At 30.7% G+C, this 27,828-nt stretch overlaps 2 protein-coding genes across 2 annotated transcripts in view; one reads left to right on the forward strand and one right to left on the reverse strand.

Annotated features, from left to right (window-relative positions):
- Positions 1 to 5,392, reverse strand: part of LOC143076551 (branched-chain alpha-ketoacid dehydrogenase kinase-like) — a 51,639-nt gene extending 46,247 nt beyond the window's left edge. The window contains exon 1 of the mRNA XM_076252377.1: positions 5,011 to 5,392. Coding sequence (XP_076108492.1) covers positions 5,011 to 5,193 — 183 coding nt within the window. The 5' untranslated portion in view covers positions 5,194 to 5,392. The remainder of the gene's footprint in view (positions 1 to 5,010) is intronic.
- A 1,277-nt stretch (positions 5,393 to 6,669) lies between these two features.
- Positions 6,670 to 25,403, forward strand: LOC143076553 (mitochondrial sodium/calcium exchanger protein-like). Its single transcript, XM_076252378.1, has 16 exons — positions 6,670 to 6,969; positions 8,206 to 8,358; positions 8,944 to 8,996; positions 10,007 to 10,064; positions 10,505 to 10,616; positions 15,433 to 15,600; positions 15,954 to 16,055; positions 16,733 to 16,795; positions 17,447 to 17,595; positions 18,260 to 18,392; positions 18,912 to 19,033; positions 19,993 to 20,070; positions 21,350 to 21,425; positions 21,984 to 22,064; positions 22,702 to 22,766; positions 24,019 to 25,403. The coding sequence occupies exons 1-16, from the start codon at positions 6,757 to 6,759 to the stop codon at positions 24,214 to 24,216; spliced, it is 1,824 nt and encodes a 607-aa protein (XP_076108493.1). The 5' UTR covers positions 6,670 to 6,756; the 3' UTR covers positions 24,217 to 25,403.
- Positions 25,404 to 27,828: the final 2,425 nt, after the last annotated feature.

A 27,828-nucleotide genomic window follows, 5' to 3' on the forward strand; every position in this document is an offset into this window, starting at 1 on the left:
TTTCTCTAATTAACACAAGAGTTGCCAGTTTTATACAAAAATACGAAACTTCTGACATATAAATTTTTAAAAAGAGGTGAATCAATACCATGAATACTAAAAGCTACTTTAAACTAGTCTCAATTCACCAACTGTTGTCCAATATTGAGGCCAAGGCCATCTTTGAAAAAAACAAGTGAAAAGATAGAACTAAATCTAAACATCATGAACATAGTGTCTAAAAATATCAACAATTTCAATCTCTCTTACATTTGTATATATATTCTATATTTTAATCCTTGTTTCTAACTCCAACTAAATACATGTACATCTATATGCATCTATAAATTTTTACATTACTAATAATAAATGTTTCAGTTTCATTCAGTTTTTTGTTTATTTCAATGAAGGAGGGGGGGGGGGCAATACTTTTTTGTGCTAACCTGTTATGGCCCTTTTCAAGGTGTTGATAACTGTTTACTGAGATCAATTTAAGGTTAACTGTTTTCAACCCATTTTGTTAACTGTTATCCCCCCCCCCCCTTTTCAATACCTGGCTGTCAAGAAAAGCAGGTCAAAAATACATGTACATGTGTAAATACAGAAGAATGGTTTTTGAAGTACACTTCAATAACATTTACAGCCCATATACAACCTATTCATGTCATGTTATGTGTAATTACATCATACACTTGTACCTTACTGATTTAGTAGGTCACAGGCACCCAAAATGTACTTTTATCCAATTTATTTACTGCTGCTACAGGAGAAAAGCCAAATTACTGTCTTGTATTTTCGATAATAAAGACACTGCTTGATAAATGATTGTTTGTGTATATGATGTATATGGTTTATACTGTTTATAAATAAAGTGCATGTGCCTGGTTGTCTGAGGTATTTAAAGGTTATTACCCCCAAGTTATTAACAGCATGTTAAACTCACTGCAGAAAGATATTATTTTATTCTTTCGTCAAAACAGCAAATTTAAGTGAAGTAGGCTTAAATAAATGTGTTAGTATCTTTTTTAAGAGTTGCAAAAGGATTGACACTATATATTTGTTTTTCTATTATTCAAGTCATGTTTCACATTTTCATGTCAGGGACTTTTATAACTAAAATAAATAGTACAGGGTTTTCTCATTGTTCATGTTGTTGAATGAATTGTTTATTTGCAAGAGCATATACATGCTATGGCAGACGAAAATATATACAACATATGAAGGCTTTGACAAACTGTTGCAACCCAATTACAATCATCACAATGCATAAACTATTGGAAATCTATTGGTGTCATTATTTGTCTCTAGATAAATAAAAGTTTGGTTACAGATAGATAAATCCATCCAAATAATCAATAATCTTATTCTGATAAAAGTTTGACCTATATCCGAAGGATTATCTACAAATATGTAATTATCTCATGTTTGACCTATATCTGAAGGTCATCCACAAATATGTAATTATCTCATAATAACAGAAAGATTATACACTGAAAAGTTGTTTTGAATACACATGTAAATAATATACATTTGGCAAACTCTCATCAAATCAGTATATCGATTATTTTTTTGATAATTTGACTTTCCAGTTCTTCATGAAATTCCTAAGTATATTCCTTAAATTTATATTGCTTGTGAAGTCAGTTTTTTCAGGATTTTATTTTCTGGTCTGAATTAAAATCATTTTTACTGTTCAAGGGCCTTATACGGTTTGGGTAAATCATGAATACCTTGAAATACGTTTGGAAAGAACCAATATACCCAAATAACATCTATAAGCTATTATTTCTGTTCTTTATTCTGTGTCGCTTGCTGGAAAGAATTCAATGATGAATTCTTAAGTTCAAACTTTACACGAATAAAGATTTAAGACTTAAAGATCACAAGGCATCATAAATACCTTTTCTTATATAAAATGAATTTTGTTCATATTGTTATTCAACACTACTGGAATTATTATTACATGTATCTCTAATTTTAGCTTTATACACTTTAAACAACTCACACCACATCTTCCTATACATGTACATGTATCTATTAAATAATTACAATTCTTTAGCCATTACATACATGTTGCAACCATTGAAGATTAATCTATAGATATTTTAGTTGAAAATTCAATAGTACATTTGTTCATTATGTTCATGAATGAATAATTTATCGAAAGTGTATAAATAAATAAACTATTCAAGATATCAGAACTGGACAAAATTAAAACTTAAATATTTTTAGATAAAGGTTTAATAAACTTTCACATGATTATAAATTATTGTAATCAAACGGTATTTAAATCCCCAGAGACATATTTATAGCTGACTTTTTGGTTCTTAGTTAATCGACAGAATTTCAAACAAAATTCCTTCAAGCATGACAAGTGTGAACAATTAAAATGCATAACAGATGATTAAACTCCTACACTTAATGTACTTCATGGTCTTTTTAAACCTACACATGTAAACAAGTCTGCACCCATTTAATAAATATTAATTCACTGGACATCCACAATACACTGTCATGACTGTACATGTACATGTATCTGCAATAAGCATGTACATATATTGTACATGTACATGTAGTATTAAGATTACCAATATAAATATACAGTACCCATTCAGAGACAATAAATTTAAGATTCCATAGTGTTCAAATTGACTTCCTTTTTTAACTCAAATATTATATATGTGTACACGTACATGTATGCTCTGTGTTGAAGACCGTACTTTGACCTACATGTATAATGGTTTACTTTTATAAGTTGTGACTTGGATAAAGAGTTGTCTCTTTGGCACTCATACAGGGTTGGCAAAAACCCGGGTTTTATGAGTATTGCCCAGCCCAGTGGGAAATACTGGGAAAACCCGGGTTTTACTGGGTTTTAATGGGTAATACTGGGCAATACTGGGTAATATAAAATACTGGCCTGAATTTTAAAGAGGATTCAGTGATCAAACTCAATTGCAATACATTTAAGACATTTATAAACACATTTTGATTTATAAATTAGTTTACTTGTTTCAGAGTGATAATATACAAGTGTATATACATTTGAAAAGTACTATTCTTGCAACTATGAGACAATTAAACATGTAGGCACACATTACACAAATATTAATGGAAAAGGCCTTTATCAATAACTCTCTTCTGAAACATTGTGAAAGTCTATTAAATCACCCTCTCGTCTAGATTGGTCAAACTGTTAACATAAATTCAAAGAATTCATTTTTCAAATGTATCTTACATTAACATGATTAAGAATTAACAAGAAAATGTAAGAAAAATTACTTTTGCATAATTTATATGTACATCACTAATTAATAAGTAATCAGATTAGGACATTGATATGTTTATATAACAATATTCAGCCTTTTCATTTCTATAAGGATTAATGACTTGACCCTGTAGGGTGTTTATTTAGCATTATGATTGCATAGACATTTAAATTTATAATTCACATAAACACTGCTATAAAACGTTTTTTTTTTTTTTAAGTTTGGATAGTTGAAACAATACATGGAAATTAACAAGGTATTAATAATCCTAAAATATTCACAAATTTTGTAAACTGCCTACATAGAAGTAGTGGAGAAAAGAATGAAATTGAATTTTCAATCTTCTAGAAACATGACTCTCAATGGTTATCTGTATAAAATGTATATATTTAGCTATAATACTATGAAACTACATTTTGTACAACAAGACTTTACTATTTTGTGTTAAAATAAGCTTAAAAAGTCTTATTGCCCAGTATTACCCAGTATTGCCCATTTCTGGGTGTATTGCCCAGCCCGGGAAAACCCGGGAATTCCCGCCTGGGTTTTCCCGGGGGGGGTAATACTTTGCCAACCCTGCACTCATACCACATCTTTCTTTATCTATTGAACACTGCTACATGTACCTGTTATTTGAAAAACCTTTGTGGGATTTGTTTTACAGATTTATAGAATCTCACTGAAAACACTTTATAATTGGTTTTAAAAAAACTACATTATTAGATGGATACAGCTGTGGATTTTGGATTTTTCCATTTTTTGTATCATGGCAATTTAAGGTCAATCAGTGTATATGGAGTAATGGAAAAACATACTCTTTCTGTAAACTTTGTGATGCAAGAAGGCATCATGGGTTTCAGAAAGATGACAAACCCACTCTATATTTATTAACATGTAAATTGAAATTTTATGAATTTGAAAGTAGTCTTTCTTTTTCACTTTTTTTTTTACTGTTGTTATGTGAGAACCTGTCATGCCTGGGACACATTTGAGACATCAAACTTTTACTGGAACATAACTTTTGAGTAATGGCAGGAAAAAGTAATAATACATTTTTCAATGTATTTGTGTAATGCAATTATTTTACATGTACATTGTATTTAGGCACCCACATCAACAGGTGGATGCAGGTGGACCTGGTAGAGGGTTAGTTTTGTAAATGTTATTTCACATGTTGTCATGCTTGAAGCTCATTATAAAGTGTTTCATGCAAATTCACAAAATGACTTATTTTTGTTTTTATTGTGCAATCAGGCCATTTACAATTTACATCTTATTTTAAGTTATTCTATACACAAACACCCTTTACTACCCTCGCTAATACACTATATATATATATATATGAAGGAATAAAACATGAATGCGGTGTACTGTGTGCCAAAAAATGCATGATCAACACATGTATGCAATGTTAAACTGTTAAGAGGGATCCTTCTTATTGTGTATGTGAGAATCCTGACAGCCTGGTATTGAACCTCGTTGCCATAATCATGATAAAAGCACATGTAATTTCTGCGGCACTTCCTTTTCCCTTTTTAGGCTTAATTATTCGGCTTTCATGTGTCACGCTTGAAAAAATCTGCCGATCCCTCGTCACACTTTAATAGACCCCAATGAGACCCACTTTAAATGCATTGAAAACTCATGAAAGGGAGTGTACACGGATTCCACTGTACCCTTGCAGCTCTCAAGAGTCGCTCCAAATAACAGAGGAATCTACCAGTACGTACATGTACATACAGTTGTCAATACAAATGCATACCTTTGCTGCAATGTTGTCTATTGCACTTTGGTTGTAAAAAGATGTCACCGAGGTGGATCTTTCTCTGTATTCAGTAGACCTATAATACACATCATCAGACCATGATCTTTTCTGTGAATAACCTGACAGATGTCGAAAACTTAAGAGAGGAAGTCTCGAACAGCTGATCACAACAGAAGACATTGTTGTTACTTTTACACACACTTAATTAACATAAGATCCCTTTCAAACGAAATTTCAGTCCATTATTATCTAAACTATTAACAATTCCAACTTTCAGACTGTTTTTTGTGTCTATATATTGAATACATTCTAAGAAACTGCTGCAGGTATTCGCTGCCCATCGTTTGTTGCAGTCACGCTACAGATGAAAGACCGAACTTTAGCCTTGACCCTTTAAATTATGAATGTCAGAAAAATAAGTCAGCAAATCCGATCTCGAACCGAATAACAAAAATTAATATAAACAAAAATTGCTATGTCACATAGATTGTTATAATATATAAATACTTAAAATTTTGCTATGTTCACATTCTTTGTTAATTCGTTTAACGATTTTGTTCTCTATGTCAGTCAACAACACAGTAAACTAAACAGTGGAGACTTTTTTTTTCAAAAGTTTAAATGTATACCTTATATTATTTTGAGATAAGCATGTAAACATATTTAAAAAATACCATCTTGAAATTTATGTCTAGTATCTCAGTCAATAAATCAATCAGTTAGAAATTAGTCAAAAGCATTAATCAATAAATCAGTTTACCAATTAAAAACAGTTAATTAGTTTATCAAACTTTTCAATTCAAATCAATTAATCAATTAATCATTTAAAATCAATTAATCCATCAAAATCAATTAATCAATTAATCAATTAATCAATTAATCAATTAATCAATTAATCAATTAATCAATTAATCAATTAATCAATTAAGACCAATTCATCAATTATAAAATCGATTCATCAATTTAAAGCAATTAATCAATTAGAATCGATTTATCAATTAAAATCAATTAATCAGTTTATCAATTGAACAGTAGTCTATATATGTGAGCACCATATTGAATCGACCAACACAAAATTGTTCATTTATGTGTTAGATAAAAAATCAAATGTTTGGCATGAAACCATCTATGATCTATATATCTAGCTTTGAAATAAGCAAAATTTGACACAGGAATGAATTTCTTTTGTAGGACGTTTATCTAAATGCTGATAATTGTCTAATTTTATATTAATTTATTATTATGACTGGTTTTACATTACCATTACCAAGGATTTGTATAATACACAAAAAAATAACTGATTAAATAATTAACTAATCAAATAACTGATTCAGTTGACTAATCAATCTAATCAGCTGACTAATCAATTTACTAATCAATCAATCAAATCAATTCACTAATCAATCAATCAATTTAATCAAGTAATTTGATCAATTAACTAACTAATTGGGTTGCAGTATTGAATTTTGTCGTTTAGATAAAATTTTAAAGACCACATATTTTATTACAATTTTAAAATTTTTTGCTCGAGCCAAGGATTTGTATAGTGAGCCTATTGAAATAAATATAAATATATTAGATATTCACTTTAACCCGTAAGTTAAAACTTATTTCAACACTTCACTGTAAGTGATATTTAAAGAACGATAACTCTATGTAAACAATTGATCCTGGATCCTGTTATCAAAAGTCAACATGTGATAAAAGTTAACCAAATTTGATCTTACTAGGTCAAAATTGAAAATGACAGTTGTAAAAAGTAAAACTGAGGTGTCCAGGACATCTAGTAAGATAGGATGTGCAAAGATATGTATAGCAGCAATAATGTTTTTGGCGTTTTACATTGTATCAGAGTTGAGGTCTTCAGATAGTCACACTGTAGTAAAGTTGGACCCAAACCACCTGCAGCACAGTAAATTCTCTATGAGAAGTTTAATGGGAGATAATGATACTGAGGTAATAGTTGCTTGCACTTTTTATACAAAATTATTATTTATTATTGTATAATTTATATTACAAATTATTCAGTGCTTTTGATGCTTAACCCTCTTGCTGCTTGTAGTTTTTCATGGTTGCCTTTCATGTGCCAGAAAATAAGACAACTTGACGTCAAAGACGTTATATGCCCAAAAATGATATAATTCAATCATTCAATATATTATGTCACAGCCTATTGACGTCACATTTGGCATGTTTGGGAACCATTGAAGAAAATATTATCCTGTTTTTAAAACTTCGATATTGAATATATATGTAGATACAGCAGTGAGGAGAAGCTTGCATAAATTAAAACATGGACATATGTGTTCCTCTGGCACAGCTGGTATGGACACATACAGCTGACTATGTCCCTCAGGCAGCAAGAGAGTTAAATTAATTTACTGCACTGCATGATGATTATTCAATTGTTAATTCAGTTCAATTGTCACAACATGTACAAGTTTAGCATAACTTTTCCAGAACTTTGTGCATACTAGATTCAATCATTTTGTAATATATGTAATAGGAAATTATAAAAATTGTTTTTAAGGAAGTTTTTGACAGAAAAAATACTTCAATTTACCATTTTACAGGTTGAGAAATAAACAGATAAACGTATTAAAGGACAATGAATATAAATTAAAAGGTGCCTAATTAAAAAGGCCATTGGAATGTTTGAGGAATACATGTATATAAATGAAACAGTAGGTTTCAGCAATCTATTAGAAATGTTGGACTTTGGACCACAGGCACTTGTTTCTATCCATGAGAGAGGGAGGGTAGGAGGGTTCCTGATCCCGAAATCCCGAGCTTAAAAACACGAAATCCCGAAATCCCGGGCTTAAAAAACACGAAATCCCGAGGTCCCGAAATTCGATAAAAGAATTCCCGGATCCCGAAAGGGTCAATCCCGAAATCCCGAGCTTAAAAACACCAGATCCCGGAGTCCCGGTAAAAGTGCTATCCCCCCTCATGGGAAGACCCACTATCAACGTATATTTACGAGAAATGTGTGGCACTAGTAAAAACATGTACTTCTTACATGCTGTAAAATTACAGCAGATTTTCAGACTCAAATGACATTTTTTGCAGATTATGATTTTTATCTAAGTTCAGGTGTTAGTTTTAGTATTAATCTTGCTTTTCAGTCCGGAAAAATTTCTTTTTTTAATATTTATTTTGGTGTTATTTTATTTATTTGATGTTTTACAGTGTAGAGAAGTAAGAAAGACCAACCATAGTGACCAATGTGATTTTATCAAGAACACAGATGATTGTGCCTTGGACGAGGGTTTTATTGATTATCTAAAATTTACATATTGCAACTTTAATTCTTCTCTTAGACCGCTGGCATTAATTATTTTGGTAAGTACTTGTACAACCCTGAAAATTTTAAATCTTCGAATTATATATAGGACATTATAAATGTATTTAAATGGTACAAAATGAAGCATAAGAGACTATTATGGGGATTAAGCCATAGAGACCAATGAAGACAGCAACCCAGCAACAAAATTAACCAAAAACTCCCAGAGAGCAACAAATGGACTTCAATGATAAACAGGTTTCAACTTTCAAGTTATAAATCAGTCTAAATCTCTAAAAGCTGTGAATGAATTAAAATGTTAATCAGACAGAAACAATCTAAAATAAAAAAAAAGAATCTTTCATAATGATTGCCTGTAAATTAGAACTATCCAATAAAATTCAAAATTGAGACAAATTTAAACAACCACAGGCCACCATAAGGTCAGACTGCCTTCAACAATGAAAAAAAGTCATAGTGTTATGTGTAATCAGCTAATCCCATCAAAATTTGAGACAAATTAAGCTAAAGTGAAATATTGGATTGTTGTATTTATTTTTCAGAATAAATTACTATGATTGAACATTGTCAAACTTTAAGTCCTATGCTGCTATTTTTTTGATTAATAAAACTTAATTTTTTAGTTTGTGTGGTGGGTTTTCTTATTTATTGGACTTGCTGTCACTGCAGATGATTAGTAAGTAGTCCATTATATATTAATAGATATAAGAAGATGTGGTATGGGTTCCAATGAGACAACTCTCCTCCAAGTCACAATTTGTTAAAGTATTATCTTCAACATGTTCAACACAGAGCATTGACTCACGTTGAACAGCAAGCTATAAAGGGCTCCAAAAAATGACTTGTGTAAAACCATTCAAACAGGAAAACTAATGGTGACAATCTATATAAGAAACGAGAAACACTTATGAACCACATCAATAAACAACAGATTCCCGATTTATGACAGGTGCAAAGAAATGCAGCGGGTTTTAAGGTTTTAATAGGTACCAACCTTCGTCCTTATCTGAAACATCATAACATAAATGCACACAAATATAAAGATAAGGAGATGTGGTATGGTTTCCATTGAGAAAAATATCCCCCAAAGTTCAAATGAAGTGAATTTAAGCAATTATGGTCAACAATACTGCCTTCAACAATCCGAAAAAAAACATTCTGTATAGTTGATTATACATTTACATGTATCAACAGGCTGGACATAAAAATATAAAACAATTCAATTGAGAAAACTAATGACCTAATTTATCAAAAAAATAATTTACCTAAAACAAATATGACAGACATGAACCAAGGACAACCACTGAAGTACATGTTGTTGTCTTGAAACAAGCAGACAAGACTAAGTTTGTTTACAGTAAGAAAATTGATATTAATAAAAAGTCAAATACAAGCTGTAAATATATGTTTAATAAAAACTACTGTGGATTCATAAATATTCGTTGAATACTAATTTTCGTGGATTTTGTGGTAAAAGGAAAACCATGAATTTAAAGGTCTAATGAATTACAATTTTTGTATAGTAATGTATGTAGACTTTGTCAAAACCATGAATATAGATATCCATGAAAATGCAAGTTTTCCCCAATCCACGAAAATTGGTATCCACGAAAATAAATGAATCCACAGTATAATATAAATAACATCCTTTATTAACATTTATCAACTTTATTTTATTTTTTTCAGCTTTTGTCCGTCATTAACAGTTATATCAAAGACTCTTCATCTTAGTCACAATATAGCAGTATCCTTTCTTAAAAATTTGTAGATTATTTTTATTAACTTTTGTCGAAATATTGATGTTTCATGTCATATTGCATTGTCATACATACTTAATTGTAAAAAATGTTTGATCCAAGCTTAACTCATAGCTTATCGCAAAAAAATTGTAATAGAATCTAAACAGCATCGCTAACTGTGAAAAAATCAAAGCTAGTCTGATTTGCTAATTGTATAGAGTCTATCTAATCCAGAGCTATATACAGAAAGAATATTGTTAATTGACTTTAATATATATTGAATAAATATTTGTCATAAATCTAAATCAAAAGCCATATTATTATAGCACCTTGTGAAAAGTCTAAAAATGAAAATCTCTATTTGATTTTGATGTAAAAATCAATGAAATTTTTAAATGATTTTTTTATATAATTCGTCTATTAATATTTCCTTAAACACACATAGGGTGTAACATTTTTAGCGTTTGGTAATGGTGCTCCTGATATATTTTCTGCCATAGCTGCTGTTGGTAATGCTAAGAATGGGGATGCAGGTCTGGCTTTTGGTGCTTTACTCGGTAAGACTATTGATCAAAATTTGAAAATGTAATTTTTATACGACCGCAAATTTTGAAAAAATTTTCGTCGTATATTGCTATCACGTTGGCGTCTGCGTCGTCGTCGTCGTTGTCGTCGTCGTCGTCGTCGTCGTCCGGCGTCCGAATACTTTTAGTTTTCGCACTCTAACTTTAGTAAAAGTGAATAGAAATCTATGAAATTTTAACACAAGGTTTATGACCATAAAAGGAAGGTTGGTATTGATTTTGGGAGTTTTGGTCCCAACATTTTAGGAATAAGGGGCCAAAAAGGGCCCAAATAAGCATTTTCTTGGTTTTCGCACCATAACTTTAGTTTAAGTTAATAGAAATCTATGAAATTTTGACACAAGGTTTATGACCACAAAAGAAAGATTGGGATTGATTTTGGGAGTTTTGGTTTCAATAGTTTAGGAATAAGGGGCCAATAAAGGGCCCAAATAAGCATTTTTCTTGGTTTTTGCACAATAACCTTAGGTTAAGTAAATGGAAATCTATGAAATTTAAACACAATGTTTATGACCACAAAAGGAAGGTTGGTATTTATTTTGGGAGTTTAGGACCCAACAGATTAGGAATTAGGGGCCAAAAAGGGACCCAAATAAGCATTTTTCTTGGTTTTGGCACTATAATGTTAGTATAAGTAAATACAAATCTATGAAATTTAAACACAAGGCTTATGACCATAAAAGGAAGGTTGGTAATGATTTTGGGAGTTTTGGTCCCAACAGTTTAGGAAAAAGGGGCCCAAAGGGTCCAAAATTAAACTTTGTTTGATTTCATCAAAATTGAATAATTGGGGTTCTTTGATATGCCGAATCTAACTGTATATGTAGATTCTCAACTTTTGGTCCCGTTTTCAAATTGGTCTACATTAAGGTCCAAAGGGTCCAAAATTAAACTTAGTTTGATTTTGACAAAAAATGAATCGGTTGGGTTCTTTGATATGTTGAATCTAAAAATGTACTTAGATTCTTGATTATTGAAGTTTTTTTGGTCCAGTTTTCAAATTGGTCTACATTAAGGTCCAAAGGGTCCAAAATTAAACTTTGTTTGATTTCATCAAAAATTGAATCCTTGGGGTTCTTTGATATGCCAAATCTAACTGTGTATGTAGATTCTTCATTTTTGGTCCTGTTTTCAAATTTCAAATTCTACATTAAAGTCCAAAGGGTCCAAAATTAAACTAAGTTTGATTTTAACAAAAATTGAATTCTTGGGCCTCTTTGATATGCTGAATCTAAACATGTACTTAGATTTTTGATTATGGGCCCAGTTTTCAAGTTGGTCCAAATCAGGATCTAAAATTATTATATTAAGTATTGTGCAATAGCAAGTCTTTTCAATTGCACAGTATTGTGCAATGGCAAGAAATATCTAATTGCACAATATTGTGAAATAGCAAATTTTTTTTTAATTAGAGTTATCTTTCTTTGTCCAGAATAGTAAGCAAGAAATATCCTATTTGTGCAATAGCAAGAATTTTTTTTAATTGGAGTTATCTTTCTTTGTCCAGAATCAACTTAAATCTTTGTTATATACAATATACAATGTATATACACTTTTTACTACCAACTGATAAATTTAAATAATCTTTACCATTCAGTGATAACAAGCAGTTTTTTTACATCTTAATATTTTATGATGTATTTAAATGAGTAGTTATTGTTGCAAACTCCATTAGAAATTTGAATTGATATCAGTTTTGAAAAAGGGAAACGGGGATGTGAAAAAAAGGGGGGGGGGGGTTAAATTTTTCTCATTTCAGATTTCATAAATAAAAAGAAAATTTCTTCAAACATTTTTTTGAGAGGATTAATATTCAACAGCATAGTGATTTGCTCAAAGGCAAAAAAAACCTTTTAAGTTCATTAGACCACATTCATTCTGTGTCAGAAACCTATGCTGTGTCAACTATTTAATTTTAGATTTAAAAAGTTTGAAAGAAGAAATCTTTAATTGATTGGTAAAATCTTGGCATTTGTTTTGTGTAAAAAAAAAACATGTAATGTCAAAAATTTGATCACAATCCAAATTCAGAGCTGTATCATGCTTGAATGTTTTGTCCATACTTGCCCCAACTGTTCAGGGTTCGACCTCTGCGGTTGTATAAAGCTGCGCCCTGCGGAGCACCTGGTTACACATGTTATACAATGTCTACTTTAATATCTATTTATAAAAATAAATTGTAAACTTTTGTGTAAATTGACATAATTTTTTGAGAAATTATCAAATGCTAAACACAGACATTGCTATCAAAATTTAAAATGTAATCTATATTTGACAGCAATTTTTATTTTGCGTATGTATAATGCTATAATGTTGTTGTCAATGTCATCTGAAGACACAATGAAAAATAAATTTAGTTCAAGTGAATTGATCTCTATGAAATTTTATCAGAAGCTCCTAATCTTGAATAACTATTTTGGATATTGGACCCCATTTCTATATTGGTCTATTCAGGTCAAAAGGACCCAAAATTAAACTTTGTTTGATTTCATCAAAAACTGAAATATTGTGGCTGTATTATACATGTTATATATATGCTAAATATTATTGTGCATTTAGATTTTCATATTGGGCCCTGTTTTCAAATTAGTCCATATTATGGTTTGAAGGGTCCAAAAATGAAACTTTGTTTGATTCCAACTAAAATAAAAATTTTGGTGTTTGTTATATGCTGATTTTAACCATGCTGTTAGATTTTGGATATTAGACTATTCTAGGTAAATTAAATGTCCCATTTCAAATTTTAAAAATCTTTGACCACACTTATTTTGTGCCAGAAACTTTATATATTATGTCAAAAATTTTGTCACAATCCTAATTCAGACATAATCAAGCTTGAGTATTATGTCCAAACTTGCACCAACTGTTCCGGGTTCGACCTCTGTGGTGGCATCAGGCTTCACTCAGCAAAGCATTTTATTTATTTTTGCAAAACCGATCTGATTTCAATTTTTGCAATGCTTCGATTTATTACAATTTTTTTAGGAATTTACAGTTATTATTGTAACCTCCAATTCAAATAGTTGACATTTATATGATAATATGAACAAATGGAGATGCAGAGAATATGTGATAGCAACCCAACAATTCAAATAATCATAGGAATTGTTAAAAAAAACTTGTTTATAAGTAAATATCAATATCTGAATCAATCCAGGTCTTAAAAGCTGTGAATAAATTAAGCATAGACATTTCAAAGATCTGCCATTTAAAAACCAAGTTCTGCAAATATAAAAAAAAAGTTTTTAATTATTTACATGCATGTGAAACAAAAGATTTTTAAAGCAGGCAGAAATAATATACAACTTTACAACTTTACATGATCACTCTGATACGTTACATAAGTGTACAAGAACATAATAAGAGGAATACAATTTTTACATATACAAATGTACCGGCGTTTTACGTTTCCACAATTTGGCACTACATTTCTGCATAAAAAATCCTACGTTTCCACATTTTTGTAGTACTCTTTTCCGCATTATTTTTACATTGATTTTGTTAAAGGTTATTTACGTTTCCGCATTTTTATATTTAATGTGTGCCTATTCCGTTTGCCAGGTAAACCTGGGGCGTGTTTTTTGTTCTTCGGTGGTGTTTGGTGTTAAGCACTACTTAAAACACTATTGGATTATTTTGGTATTATTATTTGTCTTGATATGTCGCTTATGCCTATTTTTTCGTTTTTTATTGTAAATTGATTGATTGTTTGTTTGTTTGTTACTATATTTTTCACACCCAGTCACATATGTTTCACCGGAGTTCAAATCAGTGTGAAGTGGATGTAAGCAATCATAGGCAACCTTTAGGCCTTCATCAATGACAAACCCGATACTGTAACGTCGTCTAGAAAGGCCAGACATGAAAAGTGTGAAACAATTCAAACTTAAAAACAAATTGTCAAATTATACATAACAAAACATTTTACAAAATATCATATATGAGTAGGGACATGAACCATCGACAACCACTAAACTACAGGATCCTGACTTAGGACAGGAACAGTAAAAAATATGACAGGCTAGGGTTGATATAAAAACAAAGATTTGGTATGATGTCAATGAGACAACACTCCACAAGAGACCAAATCACACAGAAATTAACAGCTTTATATAATATACATGTCGGAGGAATCATGTAATCATAATAAAATACAAATAAAAAAAAATACTTTAATAAAATAAAGTCTTATATATCATTATTACCATTTTTTACAGGTGAAATACAGGTAAAAATGCGGAAATGTAGTATCTATTTTTTGCAGAAAAGTAACTGGATTTTTGCTAAATTTGTGGAAACATAATCAACCACATATACATATATTCAAACAAAACCTCACTGAAACTATTTGACCGCAAGCATCATTATATTTAGCGGAATTTCAAATGCATCTACCCGATTGGATAATGTTGAGAATGCCACGGGAGTTACAATGTTGCGTCTTGTAGGGTTCACGCCAGTGCGGTATGGTTGTGTTTCTGCTTTGTTTATTATGATAGTTGATTTAGCCCCGACATTTATTGTCTGTAGTCTCCCTCCGGTATAATAAAACACTTATTGACTGGATATCCGTGGAATAGTAAGTTTTTTTGTCCCCTTGGATACAACTATTGCTCTCAGCTACACCTCAAGGCAATAGTTGCACCTTGAGGACAATAAACATTCCACTCATACCCAGTCAATAAGTATACAATATACAAACAATACAAAACAATACAGAACAATGGTGGGCATTCTAACCCTTAATTGTCATGACACATGGTGAACAGATATGCTTTTATTATTTTAGGTGCTGGTGTATTTGTGACCACTGTGGTTGCAGGAACAATAGCAATCATCTGTCCATTTGATGCCATGCAGAGACCATTTCTACGGGATGTCATATTTTATTTATTAGCTACGTTTCTCACATTTACAGTCTTATGGCAAAAAGAAATCGGAAAAATTGAAGCCATAGGTAATGACACAAAATGTCCCTATTTCAAATATTTCTTAAATTTTGGACGAGGAAGTTAAAGTTAGAAAATAGGCTATTCTTAATGTTCAAATTAAGCCTACCTAGTTGGACAATCATACGACATCTTCATAATTTTAAATGGTACCATTATATTCTGCTTTATACTTGACATCAATAACATTCAAATACAATGTATACAAGTTCAAGCTGCACCTATCTTAATTGCAGATGTCAATGCTCGATTACAATGCTTAAGCAAACATTGATACAAACAAACAAATCAAACCTCTTAATTACATGCAATAGGAAAATAGCTCTAAAGATTGGTCCATGACTGTGTATTTATTTTGTAGGCTATATTTTGCTGTATGTACTCTATGTGCTCATTGTTGTGATTGGTAGATATTTCTATCAAAAGACAAAAAAAACTACAGTTTTGGCAGAAATTACAGTTTGTAAGTATAAGCTATAACCTCTGATACATCTACGATTTGTCAGTTATTCTGTATTGTTTTGTACCCTGAGTCCAATTTGACAGTGAAAGACATTACTTATACAAATTCTTCAAATACGTTTGTTTTTGTTCTATAAGATATCTTTTTAATTTATTTTCATCTTTTTTTCTCTTGCCTTAACAGAGTTATCAAGACTTAAATGTGATTATTCCATGCTTTGATGTTGTCAGCTTCTATAATTGTTAAAATTTCAGAGGAAAAAATCATGAATAGTTTGTACAAAATTTTACAGTAGCGTATGTGATGGCCAGTAATGGCTGACAAATAGGAAAACTGTAAATTCAAAAATTAATGCGATGTTTTGATTATTGCAAAAAATGCTACAGGGTTATAATTGCAATAATTTAAACTCGCATTTTCAACTTTTTTATAAGAATTAAACAGGACTTTTCTCAATATCACAATATTTAAAGTTGCATTTTAGTCTTAAATTACGAAATCGCAATAATAAATGCAAGCAATAATTTATGAATTTACAGTATAAATGTGTAATTAAATGTAAAAGACGGAAACAATACAAATATCTAAACAACCACAGGGCTGTCACATCATGTGTATACCTTGTAAATTTCTTGTTGATACGTACAATATAATGACAACTTTTTATTATTTTACAGCTCCTGAAGATGCAGAAAATTACGATGAAAGTTATCCTAATTCTGTAGAGACTAGTCGTGAAGGTAAATTTACCGCTTGTTTTACACTCATTGGATTATTTGAATTAGTCTCTGAGGAGTTAAAACTTCATGGTTTACATATTGCAGGGCCAAATTTTGACCGACTTATTAAAACTACTGTATGTAATCATTTCCAATGGGAACCAACTAAGCCTCTCTTGTAGATTTGTTCCAGTATTCTTATGAGACAAACTTCATGCTAAAAAAAATAAAAAGTGGACATTGCCATATAATGGTTTACTTTGTCAAAAAAAATGTGACTAAGATGAGAGAGTTGTCTCATTGGCACTCATTCCCTATCTTCTATATCTACTTCCATTGAACTGCTTCACTGTGATCTGACACATTACATTAAATTAATATGGTAACGACTTATTTCACTAAAATCTTACAAGAAAAAGACTGCTTATTGGTCAGATACAAAGCAGGGTTTAAACTCGTATCACATTAACATGTTCTTCACCCTAGATTATGCATTTAAATTAAAGAGGCGGATTTAGGGAGGGGGGGCCAAGGGGGCCCGGGCCCCCCTTTTCTGGGAAAAATTTGGTTGCTTATATAGGGAATCACCGATGCATGACCAGAGCGGGCCCCTACTTATGAAAATTTCTGAATTGGACATAACACAAACATCCAACATATTTAGATATTTAGATTTAGGTGAAGGAAAACCATTGCTACCACCAAGAGAAGACAAAGAACCAGGAACCCCATTTGAAGAATTTTTATCAGCCATTAACCCTATAGATGTGGGCGAGTGGTCAGACATGAAGTGGTATGCTAAAGGATATGAAGTATTCAAGGTATTTTTATAATAGACAGGGCTTTGCAGTTTTAAACATACTGTTATTACACTTTTTCAAGCTGATGTTTTTTTATGCCCTTCCGTAGTTGATGGGGACATTCAGTGTTACCAAACGTATTAAGTTGCAAAGCTTGATCAGGGGCATTGAATGTGTCCCCAGACAAATTCTTCTTTTCCATTTTTTTTCTATTTCCAACAAAAAAGGCTTGATTTTATTAATTAAGGTTCTTTGTGTCATTTTTTATGAACAAATTACATGATTTTTTTTTAAATTAGATAAATATACAGCCAAAACTGCTGTTCTTTCACCAAAATCAAGAAAATGTAATAATTCCCTAGTTCAAAGCATATGTAGAGAGGATATTTCAGACAATTTTAACAAAAATCTGCTTGCGTTTATCTTTTGAAACAAAAAAGTTGAGTATGAATTTTACAAAAGATAGAAATGTCCAAAAAACCTGAATATTTTCAATAAATGTCTAAAATTTCAACCTCATTTACTTCTAGAAGTAGCACATTAAGGTATAACTTGGAATACATATTTGAATTAACTACCGATAGGTGAAAAATAGCTTGCATGCAAACTTTCATTAAAAGTTCACCACAGGATCAAAACTATATCATATGCTCTTAAATTTTCTCTATGTTTATTTTTATTTCAGAGTCCATTAGTTTTCCTCCTGATTATAACAATTCCAGTGGTAGATTACAGAGAGGAGAACCATAATTGGAACAGATATCTAAATTCATTACAGGTTTTTACTGGATTTACATTTGGTGCACTTGCGACAAAAGGTTGGTTCGTAATTTCTCGCAATTAAAACTTTAATAATTTAACATATGAAATATGTTACTTTATATGTAACTTGACATCCAGTATTAATTCATGTTTTAGTTTCAAAAATAAGAAAATAGCTGTACCATATTTCAACTCCAAGTTAACCTGAATCTAGATAAGATGTAAATAAATACAAGAAATTCTTCAAAATATTTGCCGTCAACAAAAAATGCTTAACTTTTATCTGAATTTATTACTATCTACCTTTAAGGTACATAAATAATGTATATATTTCGTTTAGTTTAGAGACTATTGGAAGTGTTTCCCATTAAAGGTAGTTTTGACTCTTTTACCCTTATTTGTTTATTTTAATGATGTATTTTTATTTCAGTTGGTTTAGAGACTATTGAAGGATCATTCCCTGTATGAAAATTTTTTATGTAAATTAATGTTATATTTTTCAGTTGGTTTAGAGACTATTGGAGGTTCTTCCCTGTATGTGTATTGTTAATGTAAATTAATGTTATATTTTTCAGTTGGTTTAGAGACTATTGGAGGTACATTCCCTATATGGGTACTGTTGATGATAATTGGTTTAATATTATCCATTGCTGTGTTCTGTACGTCAAAGAATGATGTCCAGCCAGTATATCAACCAGTAAGTAGAATCATCATACCTGCCAACTGCCACTATTTCCTGGCCTCCCAAATAGAAATTTTGAAAGAGCAATTTTGTCCACAATTTTATACTAAACAATTAATTTTACAGTGGCTATAGGGTTGTAAAAGTATGAAGAAGCCAAAAAAAAACCCATTAAAATATATTTGAAGGCCCCTTTGAAGGTTTGGTAGAACTATAAGAGCCATCTTGCACGTAAAACCCCCATTGGAATTTTGAAAAAGTTGGCTGGTATGAATTAGTATTTTATACACTGTTTATGGGACATGTTATGGTACACTGTCTGTTTGCGGTCAACAAGTTGGGCAATTACTCAAAAACGCTTTAACCAATTTGCATGAAACTTTGGTGAATTGTTTATATCTAATGACGTGAGCTCCCTTTCGTTTTTTATAAACTTTAGATTTTATGTTTCACATCTAGAGTTATGGGGTTTTATTCATAAAAAAGAGTGATTTTCCAGTTTTCAGACAATATCTTTAAAGGGTTTTGAGCAATTTTCATTAAACTTTTGTGACTGGTTTATATCTATGAAAATAACCTCCCTTTAGTTTTTTATAAATTTCTGATATGTCATTGAAAAGTAATTTTTTGAAAACACAACAGGTGTGTCATGTTTTCGTGGCGCAGCTGTTTATTTATCACGACTTTAAAGAATCCAACAACAGCTGTTACATCTACCATTTAGTAGACTAATGAGGGTAGGAACCAGTGTCAAGTGTCCGTTATTTGCCACTGTTCACGTCAAATGAACCTTTTATTTGTAGCCACTGATAGCTTCAAAGGAAATAAAATGTTTATCATAAACATCACTTAAAAAAAATATTTTACTGTCATTTGTCATGGAGTACCCTATTCTTATCCTTAATAATTAGGGTGGAATTTCATAATTGTTATGGTTATGAATGTTGGTGGTATATTATATTATTTATTTACAGGTATTAGCCTACCTGGGTTTTGTTTTAGCAGTTGTATGGATTTATATCATAGCAAATGAAATAGTGAATATATTACAGGTAAGATATGGGAAAATAAAGTTAACCACCTGAAGTTCTATGCCCATTATGTAGGGGGCAGGGGAATTAAGGGTTACCCTTTACCATCTATCTTTCCATCTATCAGTCTTTTTAAAATTGAGAAAGGAAATGGGGAATGTGTCAACGCGACAACAACCCGACTATAGAGCAAACAACAGCCAAAGGCCACCAATGGGTCTTCAATGTAGCGAGAAACTCCCGCACCCAGAGGCATCCGTCAGTTGGCCCCTTAAAAATATGTATACTAGTTCAGTGATAATGGACTTCATACTAATCTCTGAATTATACACAAGAAACTAACATTAAAATCATACAAGACTGACAAAGGCCAGAGGCTCCTGACTTGGGACAGGCGCCAATTTGAGGCGGGGTTAAATATGTTTATGAGATCTCAACCCTCCCCCTATACCTCTAGCCAATGTAGGAAAGTAAACGCATAACAATATCCACATTAAAATTCAGTTCAAGAGAAGTCTGAGTCCGATGTCAGAAGATGTAACAAAAGAAAATAAACAAAATGACAATAATACATAAATAACAACAGACTACTAGAGGTTAACTGACATGCCACCTCCAGACCTCAATTAAACTGATTGAAAGATTATGTCTTCATCATATGAATATCAGGCACAATCCCTGTCTATCAATCTGTCAGTTTGTCTCTTTTTCATTTGTTTGAAGCTTAAGCTTGACTTGCATGTAAAAAAAAATATAATTTAGTTGCAGTTATGCCACCCATAATGTTTTTAGTGGCAGTCAGATTGGTATAAGTAGCTCATTCACAGTAAGACTATAGCCTTTCCACACTGAGGTTATCAGTTATCTCCTGGCACTCTATTTTCCTCCATCAATAAGACCTAGAGGCCCTTTATAGACCAGAGTGCCAAAAGTTGCAATGATAAATTAAAAACAAACAATCAATGGCCCTTTCATTGAAATACAATTTTAGTCAAGGTGTTGGGTACCACCTTAAACACAAAAATTGGTACAGGATTTACCCAAAATAATTGATTTATTTTCAAGAAGAAGAAAAAATTTGACTATTGAAAATTATTTTTTTCTTTTGTGTCTGGAAATTTGCCTCTGAAAAATTGAGCCACAACAAAATACTATATGTTTCAACAAGTAGTCAGTCAGAGTCATAGTTTCATTTATACTTATAATCTCCTGCTATTGAAGTCATAGTTTAAGTTATATAGTTCTCCTAAAGTATTGATATTCATGTACTACACAAACATATTATTTCCTTTCATTTCAGACATTTGGTATTGTGTTCAACATAAGTGATGCCATATTAGGATTAACCTTATTAGCGTGGGGAAATAGTATAGGAGGTATGTATTATTACACAGTATTTTTGTTTTCTTTGTCTCTTCATTGTTGCATATCAAGGGTTTTTTACAAAATAAATATTTGGTAATGAGAAGTCTACCTATTGATACTTATATCCAAAGGAGTGAACATTCAGTCTTCAACAATATACATGTGTCTTTTCAATATATTAGACTTTTTATGCTACACTGATTTTGCAGAAATTATAGGCTTAACTTTGAAATTTTCTGGAAAATAAGAGTTAAAAAGACTTTTTTTTAAACTTTCACATAATGAGATGTTTAGTTTGTTAGTATATAATATGATTAGTTAAAAAAACAGAGTGTGGTTCCGAATTACTAATTTATTTTTGAAATTAGGAGGTTTGGAATTCAAAAATTTTCACCAAAAAAGTGGGGTTTTTTTTACAGTGGGGCTATTTGTGTCTTTCCCTCACAACTAGTTTCTAAATGAATTTTGTTAAGTACAGCATGAAATTTTCAGAGGTTATCAAAGATCTTTATATAGAAGCATTACTCTTGTAAAAGTACATTTAAACTAAATTGTGTTTTATTTTACAGATTTAATAGCCGATACAGTGATGGCCAAGCAAGGTTTCCCAAGAATGGGAATGTCAGCTTGTTTTGGTGGACCTTTGTTTAGTATCCTTTTATAATTTAATTAATTATTATAATTCAATTTTTTTTTTAAATTTCCAATAGATATATAAGGCAACACAATTTAATATAAAATGAAAAGCTACATTTTTCCGAAAAATATAAAATTAGAAGATATGGCATGATTCCCAATGATACAATTATCTACCAGAAAGCAAATGACGTAAATGTTACCAACTATAGGTAGCTCTATGGCCTTCAACAATGAGAAAAACCCATACAGCACAGTAAGAAATAAAAAACAAATGTAATCAATTCAAATGAGAAAACAAACAGCCAGATTTGAAAAAAACCATTCTGGTCACTTTGGATAACTTATGATTTTTCATAATTTTATAGAGAAAACAACATTTACAACACAAAAGAAGTTAAGGACAACTTTAACATGGTTCATGATAATTTTTTATTTTATTGTGCAATACTTGACAAGATATATATGAAGATGTGGTATGAGTTCCAATGAGACAACTCTCTATCCAAGTCACAATTTGTAAAAAGAAAAACCATAACAGGCCAAAGTACGGTCTTCAACATGCAGCCATGTTATTTACCATTCCTTCTAAATGCTACTTGTTTTGAAGCCTAGTAAAGAAAGAGTTATCTTTCCTTGACATATATCAAGATTTATTATTAGGTATTGGTATACCTTTTACCATAGGTACAATTAAAAATGGGGGAACATACAAGGTACATATATATATATGCATACCTGCCAACTGTCACTATTTGTGGGGGATTTTCCCCATGAAGGCTCCAAAATGGAAATTTTGAAAAGGCAATTTTGTCTACAATTTAAAACAAAACAATCAATTTGCCATTGCATTTGGTTTGTTAAATTATAAAGAAGTAAAAAAACAACATAAAAATAAATTTGAAGGTCCCTTAAAGGGTTTTGTATGATTATGAGAGCTTTCTCGCACATAAAACCCCCATGGGCATTTTGAAATGTTGGCAGGTATGTATATGATTTAAAAAAAAAGTTATTAAATACTACAGAGGATTCATTTATTATTCTTGGGTACCATTTTTTTTGGTGGATTGAGAAGAAATTGTAATTTTGTAGATATATTGTGTGGTGGTTTTTCTAGTCAGCATACAAAAGCTGAGATAGTTTGAACATCTAAATTCATGGTTAATCTGTACCCCTAAAATCAACGAAAAAGTGGTATCCAATGAATCATAATGAATACAAAGTTCATCTTTTTTTAAGATGATCTGACAAATTATACTCTAGAATACTTAATTAAACCTCATAAATACAGCCAATTTCAATAGACCACTTTCGAGTTTGTCCGTCATCGGAAAAAACTCGTCAATCATGCGCGTCTTTATGACGTCATTTACCAGATAGAGGGGATCGCCTGTATCCTGGTACTTATATTAACGTTCAACAAGCGTCTTAGTGATCGTCATTGTGCAGGATAAACTAGTAATAATGTTTGTTCTGTAGGTACTTCATCATAAATTCCTTACGACAGCAGTGCTTATGGTCAATAATAAGAATTCAATTTGCCAAATAATTCGTGCAATATAGCATCACAGTTTTCCAACCACATGCTCAACCTTGAAACGGAAGTGATGATGGCCCTAATTGCATGAATGATGTTCACAAACCAAATTTTTTGACGGAAATGCATCAAACTCAAAAGTCATCTATTAAATTATATCCCAAATCTAAACGTGGGGCCAGTTACGAAAAAGGGATCTCAAGGACAACAACATGTGAATTCTTACAATGATACATAAAAAGGGATCCTAGTTTGAGATTCCGGGGATATGCATATAATTCTTCTAATGCCATGCGACAAGAATGAGATGCATTGTTCATAGGATTCATTTGCAAGATAAATTATTATCGAAATTAAACAAATATTGATAAAAGAATTTATTCTGGAAAAGAAAAAAATCTGAATATAAGTTTGTTAAGTTTTTATTTCAGATAAAGATAACTGTGGAGGAAGTAGTTTTAGTATCGTTTTTAATGTTAAGCCTTCTTACCTCCCTTATCGTGGTGCCATTATCAAAGTTTCGTATGTCCAAGCCATATGGAATACTGTTAATAGTTGTTTACATTGTCTTCCTCATTGTGGCCATTCTGGCTGAAACAGGAACTATCACTGGTGACATCAATCCATAACAAAGTTTCCATGACAACTATTTAGTTTATGTTCTGACTGTGATAAGAAATTCAGTTGTGACATCTATTTATAGAACTTTTTATTTCCATGACAATGAAACTGCTTATATGCTTACTGTGATATTAGTTTATTGGGTGACATTGTTCCGTACTTCTTTGTAGTTTCTATGACAACAATAATGTATATATGAAATTTGTTTTTTACTGTGATATTTCATTGCAAGAGAGTTATAGACCTCTGCCTTTCACAAAAGTGCCTTAATTATAGTTCCAAAAGATTGCCTTTATAAGTATGGTGCCAAAATGTACACATTGAATTCCATATATATATTGATGATATACATATAACAAAGGATAAGAGTGTTATGTTATGAAATGTTAATGTGCAATATTTATAAAATAGTGTTTTGTTAGTCTCTATATGTTGCAATATTTCTAAGCCTTGCCAATAAATCATCACCCACAAATGAACTTGGAGGGAAATTTGTTGAAACCATTTTACCAAACACAAAAACTTTCAATATCAACATGCAATGTTGGAATTATTTTAATTGGTCAAACTGAATATATATAGATTATTTGCTCAAAAATGTGGCAAACAAAAATGTGTTTACATTTATATTATAAGAGATTCCTAAATTTAAAACAGTTAAGATACTCAATTGTTTTTTTATTTTTTTTCTCACTTTTGTGAATCATTGGTAACAGCAGCACTAGTAGAAATATTAGACACTGTTTTTGTCAAATAGAATTAATTTGAATTTTCTATATATCTGTAAAGAAAGATAACTCTTGATTGAAACAGTGACTTGCGAACAGGATATATGACATTATATGAAGTGAAGTAATATATGATATTCTTTCATTATTTAGATTTGATATTTAAATATTTACTTTTTTAATATCGTTTGGTCATTTATTACTGGAACCATATGTTTTTATTCTGTAATTCAAATTGTATGAAATTTAGTATTGTATGAAATTTAGTATTGTAAAGTCTGTTATGTTCAGACTTTATTTCAAAACCAGATACTATTGACTCTCAGTACTGTGGATTCATTTTTTTTTTGGGTACCAATTTTTCATGGATTGAGGACAACAATTTTTTTGGATACTTGAAATTTTGGTTTTTCCTAAGTCAGCATGAAAGAAGCCCCTAGAAAATTTGTACTTCATTGATATTGAAAATTTGTACATGTACCAACAATTGATAATGGTTCTACAGTAAGGCATTCCGCAAATTCTGGATAGATTGAAAGGTTGTATTTAATTTTTTTTAATTCAGATGTTGTGCCTTTATAAATACAAATTATTTATACTTTATTTATGTTAATGATTATAAATAGATTTTTGTATAGCTATTACTGTAAGAACTTTTTTTATTTAACAAGTGTATATTTATGATTTAGGTTATGTATTTCCATGACGATATGAACTGCCTGTGAACAAATTAAAGATAGTGGTAAATTATATTATTATTTCATTTCTATATACAGCTATATTTTTGGTTATTTCATTTTTTTGTAAGTTTTACATGACGTATCTTTGATTAACCACTTATCACCTGTTCGTTTCAGTGACAGATCAGTTGGGGGAAAGAAGGCATTGGCAATTGCAAACCCTCGCCTATGATTGCAAAAAAAATATTCTTTGGTTCTCAAGATTTATTTGACTTTTTAACATAAAATCATCCAAGAAATTGTTGCCATGCTCCACTAGGTTGAATATATTCAGATTATTTGAAATACATCCCCTTTGAAAAATTCTAGATTTTCCTGTATTTAGTCTATTCAGAATATTTATTGTACTTAGGGTTTTCTATTAAGGTGGTACCCAACACTTTCACTAAAATTAATTTGGCTCGTTTAATTTTCATAAAATTTTGACAAAGTATTTCTTTGACCCTTTGACAAAATTATAAAAAAAATTAAAAATTTGAACCAACCGTTTTGTCAGAAAAATAACACTGGTTATATAGCAATTTGACAAACACCAATTTTGATCATTGAGAAGCTTAATATTCCTTTTACAACACAACGTAATTAAAACGTTTAGCTGACTTTACAGAGTTATCTCCCTGTAGTGTTAGTTTCCACCTTAAATCACAAGAAAGGAATCTACCCTCTTCAATTTTCAATATTTAAACACTCTAGATCGCTCAGTTTTCAAACCTGCAGCAATTTATTAAAGCATCTCATTTTATACTATGAAAATGTAACTATTTATATACAAATGCAAGTACAGATGGACAAAATTAATACTCATATTGAAATCTATAGGTATAATATTTATTGTTATTTTGCAGGTTTAATTTCTCAAAAATTGTAGATCTATTTAATGAAAATTTATGTACATATAAAGTGCCCATTGAAAGAGTGATTCTGTTCAAAGAAACTACAGCAATATGTATGATTGAAAAATTTCTATGATTTTGTTTTAAAAAAAAAAAGTGTTTTCATAATTGGATAGGGTTTGAATCAAAAGGACTGGTTTCCATTTTGCTAGCAAATAAGTTTCTTTTGTAATTACAAATTTATACAGGTATCTATATTAGAATATTTTTAGTGAATTTATTAATGCTTTTGCTAGCTGTTCAGTGTGAGCCAAGACTGTGTTGAAGGCCGTACTTTGACCTATAATTGTTAACTTTTTATACAAAGTCATTGTGACTTGGATGAAGAGTTGTCTCATTGGTACTCATACCACATCTTCTTGTTTCTAATAATTGCTAAATTAACAGTATATTCGTACTTATATAATGTTGTTATTAATTTTTTTTATCTTGTTATATATGGTGAAATGTATTTTATTTGTCATACCTGTCAACTGACCCGTATTCTGCGGGTGTGACCCGAGATTTTCACAATTCTGAGGGATCACCCGGAACACCCGCCGGGTCATTGAAATAACCCGGGAATTCCGAAAATGACCCGATTTCACCCGTATTTCTTAGCCTTGAGATTGATTTCATAAGTTATATTCCTTTGAAATACCGGCAAATTCGTAATTCTTCCATGAACAGGAAGTTCATCTAGTTATGTAAACTGTCAAATTAAGTGACCCATTAAGTACATGGCTTCACTTGACAGCTTTGGTGTCAAACACACTGTTAATTAACACCAATTACCTTAGCTTTGGGTCGTAAATAAATTGCACCATTGAACAAACTGAACTAGAGTTACTTCCCCTTATTTGTCACCATTCAAAATTATTCCTTATATTTACGTTTTATGGGTGAAAAAGATTAAATCATAAAAATATAAAATTCAAATACATATTGAAAAATAACTTTTCATTATTTTTATACCTTTATACAATTTTTTTTTAAAAGTTGAAAATTATTTTTTACATTTATACTTCCCTTAACTGTATTTCTATATTTTATCATCTCTAATTTCCTTGTTAAATGAAAAGTAATATGGATAAAAGCTACATAGTCAATAGTCTCAAACTGTTAAGAATTACATTAAATTCTAGTGTTTGATGATTGTAGTATTTTTTCTCAAAAAGTAAAGCACATGAGACGGAGATACACAAATTTATAAAAATCTTTAAAAGTGCAATGAAATAATATTTAATAAGATTTAAATTGACTTAACAAAGTGAACATGC

The sequence above is a fragment of the Mytilus galloprovincialis genome, chromosome 5 (assembly GCF_965363235.1).
Source record: "Mytilus galloprovincialis chromosome 5, xbMytGall1.hap1.1, whole genome shotgun sequence".
NCBI classification, from domain to species: domain Eukaryota; kingdom Metazoa; phylum Mollusca; class Bivalvia; order Mytilida; family Mytilidae; genus Mytilus; species Mytilus galloprovincialis.